General features: G+C 42.1%; 1 protein-coding gene and 1 pseudogene across 1 annotated transcript; both read left to right on the top strand.

The window, feature by feature from the left end:
* The first annotated feature begins 2,479 nt into the window (after positions 1-2,479).
* On the top strand, positions 2,480-2,959 carry LOC132228247 (intraflagellar transport protein 52 homolog). The gene has a single exon (XM_059684342.1). The coding sequence runs from the start codon at positions 2,536-2,538 to the stop codon at positions 2,920-2,922; it is 387 nt and encodes a 128-aa protein (XP_059540325.1). The 5' UTR covers positions 2,480-2,535; the 3' UTR covers positions 2,923-2,959.
* Positions 2,960-3,296: 337 nt separating this feature from the next.
* LOC132228246 (intraflagellar transport protein 52 homolog) lies at positions 3,297-4,282 on the top strand (annotated as a pseudogene).
* Positions 4,283-5,639: the final 1,357 nt, after the last annotated feature.

The raw sequence follows: 5,639 nt of genomic DNA, 5'->3' as shown, positions 1-5,639 counted from the left end.
GAAGACACCTTTATGAAGCAGGACTTGCTTCAATGGGGCTTTGGTGCTCACTGTGTCTGATCCTTGAGTGTGTCTCTTATGGAAGTAAAGAGTTATAATCCAGTATGGTCTCACTCTGAGCACTGGGTATCCTGGCTCTTGGATCTCCAAGGAGGTGCAAGATCAGCCACTGTCTGAGGCCACCCAGCAGGAGCTACAGAGACATCTGCAGATTCCTCCTCTTTGTATGGGGTTTGGAAGTGCCCAGATGAGACCCAGCTGTGAAGCAAGGCAGGCTGCTGCTGCCAGGCCTTGGGCCATCTTTTGGAAACTCTAGGGCTCTCTGACCCAGCTGAAGTTTGACAGGTTTTAAGCAGAGAAAGGACATGCCATTCATATGCAAAAGACGATGCACACAGTTTGGGTGGGGTTGTAAATTGGGTGGGGTGGGGTCTCTGGGAATCACCAGGGTGGAGCAACCAGCAATGACAAATCTACCGCCAGTATGATACTCAATGGGTTAAAAGTAAACTCATTTTCCCTAAGAACAGGAACAAGACAGGGATGCCCACTTTCACCACACCTGTTCGATATAGTACTGGAAATGCTAGCCAAATCGATCAGACCAGAAACAAAAAATAAAAGGCATCAAAATTGGAAAAGAAGAAGTAAAACTGTCCTTATTTGCAGATGACATGATACTATACATAGATAACCCCAAAGACTCCATCAAAAAAACTACTAGACCTAATAAATAAATTTGGCAATATAGGAGGATACAAAATTAACACCCAGAAATCTATGGCCTTTTTATAAACCAGCTAGAGACCTGGTGCACAAATTCATGCGTGGGAGCATGGGTGATCGGGGCCTGCTGGCTGTGGAGAGGGACCACAGGAGTTTAGCCAGCAGGCCCAGATCTAGTAGTGTAGATGTACTGAGGTAACGGCAAGCAAAGACCACAAAAGAGTGCCCCAAAAAAGCCTGAACACCAGCTATGCTCCACAGTGGAAATACAGCTCTACTTCACGGCCTGTGCTAGGGCCACCTCACTCTCCCTGGGTAAAAGTTGCTGACAGACAGACAGGTCATCTCTCCTACCTGAAGCACACATATTCTAGGGGCTCCGCCCCCAAGCATGATAGATAGCTGACTTCAGTCAATGGCAGCACACCACCATAGGAACGCTAGTCAATCACTGGTTGGCAGTCTGGAAAAGTGTTTGTCAAGGTAGAAGTGGATGATGGGGGCAGAAGGGTGAGTGGCACACATGGTGTAGTGGCAGAGGTAAGATGGTAGTGGTGTGTACTTTAAGTCTTTGCAATTAGGCTGCTGCCTTGCCCCTTCTACACCTTCCGAAATGCTACTCTGTCTTAATCAGCATCAGGGTCACTCTCCTCCTATAGGATTCCCAGAGACAGATTCTCCAGTGCCTGGAGCCTTAGCCAGAGGGAAGGACCAGCCCAGGGAAGGGACCGTGGGAGGTTGGCCAAACGCAGTGGGTAGGGACAGCAGGAGGATGGCTGACTGAAGGTTGGCTGTGGGAGTGCACTAACACCAAGGGGCAGCTCTTGTGTTGAGTGTCTGCCTCCTGCTGGTCACTGGGCATCATTACGACAGGTCAACTTGTCATTCTGGTCATTTGGTCATAATGGCCACTTAGGCTTTTATATATATATAGATAATAAATTCACAGAAAGAGAAAAGAAAAAAACCAATCCCATTTACCATTGCACCAAAAAAAATAAGATACCTAGGAATAAACTTCACTAAGGAGGTAAAAGGCTTGTACTCAAGAAAAAATACAGGACATTGAAAAAAGAGATAGAGGAAGACATAAACAGATGAAAGAACATACCATGTTCATGGCTTGGTAGAAACAACATCATCAAACTGTTCATACTACCCAAAGCAATCTATAGATTCAATGCACGCCCCATTAAAATACCAATGGCATATTTCAAAGATCTATAACAAACTCTCCAAAAATGCATCTGGCATAAAAAAAAAAAAAGACCCGGAATAGCCACAGCAATCCTGAGAAAGAAGAAAAAAGGTGGAGGGATCACAATACCAGATATCAAGCTACTATATTACCAAGCCACAGTTCTCAAAACTGCCTGGTACTGGCACAAGAACAGACATATATACCAATGGAATGGTACAGAGAACCCAGAAATTGACCCAAGCCATTATGCTCAATTAATATTTGACAAAGGAGGCAAGAGCATACAATGGAGTCAAGACAGTCTCTTCAATAAATGGTGTTGGGAAAATTGGACAGATACATGCAAAAAAAAAAATTGAAAGTAGACCATCAACTTACACCATACACAAAAATAAACTCAAAATGGGTAAAGGATTTAAACATAAGATGGGAAACCATAAAAATATTAGAGGAATCCACAGGCAGCAAAATCTCAGATATATGCCGAAGCAATATCTTCACTGATACAGCTCCTAGGGCAATGGAAACTAAAGAGAAAATAAAGAGTCCGACATTGCTAAGAGGCCTTGGATACCTGGCATTGGGATGCTGGGTGGCATCAGGTGAAGATGGTGGTCACCAGGCCTCAGGTAACCATGGAGAAAGAGCTTTGGAGCACCATTCTTTTCAATGCATACAAAAAGGAAGTATTTATCACCAACAATGGCTATAAATCGATGCAGAAGAGACTTCGGAGCAATTGGAAGATTCAGAGCTTAAAAGATGAAATCACACCTGAGAATTTAATTGGTGTGAAATTGTGGATTACAGCTGGGCCAAGGGAAAAATTTACTGCAGCTGAGTTTGAGGTCCTGATGAAATACATTGACGGCGTTGGAGATATCCTTGTGATGCTAGGAGAGGGTGGGGAATCCAGGTTTGACACCAATATTAAATTTCTCCTGGAAGAATATGGAATCATGGTTAATAATGATGCTGCGGTTAGAAATGTATAAGTATTTCCATCCTAAAGAAACTCTAGTTTCCAATGGAGTCTTTTTTTATATATATATTTTATTGATTTTTTTACAGAGAGGAAGGGAGAGGGATAGAGAGTTAGAAACATCGATGAGAGAGAAACATCAAACAGCTGCCTCCTGCACAGCCCCTACTGGGGATGTGCCTGCAACCAAAGTACATGCCCTTGACCGGAATCGAACCTGGGACCTTTCAGTCCGCAGTCCGCAGGCCGATGCTCTATCCACTGAGCCAAACCAGTTAGGCCCAATGGAGTCTTGAATAGGGAGATCAGCCGAACTGCAGGGAGGGCTGTGCCTGGATCATTGATGAGAAGAGCAGTGTAAAAAATGCCTAGGTTCTCACCTTTGGTGCCACATTGAGTGTCATGAAACCAGCAGTTGCTGTTCTGTCCATGGGTTCTGTCTGTTTTCCACTGAACAGACCCATTCTGGCTTTTTATCACTCCAAGAACCAAGGTGGGAAGCTGGCAGTGCTTGGCTCATGTCACATGTTTATTTGGATAAAGAAGAAAAAAATAGCAAAATCATGGATGTTGTTTTCCAATGGCTTACAACAGAAGACATTCATCTAAACCAGATTGATGCTGAGGATCCAGAGAATTCTGACTACATGATGCTGCCTGACACAGCCACCCTGTTAGAGATGCTTTGAGTGTGTCTCCAAGAGGGTGATGAGAACCCACGGGACTTCACCACCCTCTTTGACCTGTCCATTTACCAGCTGGATGTCACTTCCCTCTCCAAGGTCATCAAGGCTATGAACAGCTCAATGTGAAACATGAACCTCTCCAGCTCATCCAGCCTCAGTTTAAGACACCGCTGCCTGCCCATCAGCCAGCGGTTTTCCCTCCCAGTTTCAGGGAATTGCCACCTCCTCCACTGGAGCTGTTTGACCTGGATGAGACATTCTCCTCTGAGAAGTCACAGCTTGCTCAGATTACCAATAAGTGTACTGAAGAAGATCTGGAATTCTATGTCAGGAAATGTGGTGACATTCCTGGAGTAACCAATAAACTACCAAAGGACCAACAAGATGCCAAACATATCCTCGAGCACATCCTCTTCCAAGTGGTAGAGTTCAAGAAATTGAAAAAGGAGCATGACATTGATACAAATGAAACTGCATTCCAGGACAATTTCTGAAGACCGAGCCTCTTGAAGCATTTTCTGCCTCCTTATTTGTAAACTGTTTTTCAATTGTTCCTCAATCCTTTATCAAATTGTCCATCTACTCTTCTATGAACTGTGGAAGAGTTGTGTATCTTCTGTAGTGCCAGATATGTATAACATTTCTAACTTAGAAAACCCTTATGTAAGATATGTTCCATTTTTTAAATTAAATATGATTAAATCTGTAGTATAACATTTCTAACTTAGAAAACCCTTATGTAAGATATGTTCCATTTTTTAAATTAAATATGATTAAATCTGTGTTTTTATATTAAAAAAATAAAGAAATGGGACTACATCAAAATAAAAAGCTTCTTCACAGTGAAAGAAACCATCAACAAAACAACAAGAAAGCCCATTGCTTGGGAGAACATATTTGCCAATGTTATCTCCAATAAGGGTTTAATCTCCAACATTTACGGGGAACTCACACAACTTGAAAAAAGGAAGATAAACAACCCAATCAAAAAATGGGCAACAGACCTAAATAGATATTTTTCAAAATAGTACATAAGGAAAGCCAAGAGACATATGAAAACATGCTCAAGGTCACTAATAATCCGAGAGATGGAAATCAAAACGACAATGCAGTACTATCTCACACCTGTCAGAATAGTTATCATCAACAAATTAACAAATGACAAGTGCTGGCAAGGATGCAAAGAAAAAGGAACCCTCGTGCACTGCTGTTGGGAATGCTGACTGGTGCAACCACTGTGTAAGACAGTATGAACTTCCCTCAAAAAACTAAAAATGGAACTCCCATTTGACCCAGAGATCCCACTTCTGGAATATATCCCAAGAAAACAGAAACACCAATCAGAAAGGATATATGCACCCCTATGTTCATAGCAGCACAATTTACCATAGCTAAGATTGGAAGCTGCCTAAATGCCCATCAGCAGATGAGTGGATTAAAAAACTGGTACATCTACACAATGGAAGACTACGCTGCGGTAAAAAAGAAGGCATTCTTACCATTTGCAACAGCATGGGTAGAAGTGGAGAGTATTATGCTAAGCAAAATAAGCCAGTCAGAGAAAGATAAATATCACATGATCTCACTCATTTGTGGAATATAATGAACAACATAAACTGATGAACAAAAATAGAACCAGAGTCATATAAGCATCGAGCAGATTTTCTAACCTATGAGGGAAGGCGGGGGTAAGGGGGTAAAAGATCAACCAAAGGACTTGTATGCATGCATATTAGCATATCCAGTGGACATGGACACCAAGGGGTGAGGGCATGAATGGGAGGGTGGGGGGGTGAGGACATGTGCTGGGGCGTCGGGGCAGCTGGGTAGAGGACAATGGGGAAAAGGGAGACTTATGTAATACTTTAAACAATAAAGAATTTAAATTAAAAATAAAAGACCTATACTTGGAAAACTATAGGACATTGAAAGAAATTAAGGAATATACAATAAATAAAGACATATACCTTGTTCATGGAGTGGAAAACTTAATATAATTAAAATGCCCATACTATCTAAACAATTTATAGATTTTATGCAATCT

This window comes from Myotis daubentonii, chromosome 2 (genome assembly GCF_963259705.1).
Source record: "Myotis daubentonii chromosome 2, mMyoDau2.1, whole genome shotgun sequence".
NCBI lineage: Eukaryota > Metazoa > Chordata > Mammalia > Chiroptera > Vespertilionidae > Myotis > Myotis daubentonii.
The sequence above is the reverse complement of the archived record's forward strand: the minus strand, read 5'-3'. Positions and strand labels throughout refer to the sequence as shown.

What these genes read in the sequence shown, in the direction of transcription:
- LOC132228247 (XM_059684342.1), top strand. Translation starts at nt 2,536, where the DNA reads ATGGTGGTCACCAGGCCTCAGGTAACCATGGAGAAAGAGCTTTGGAGC.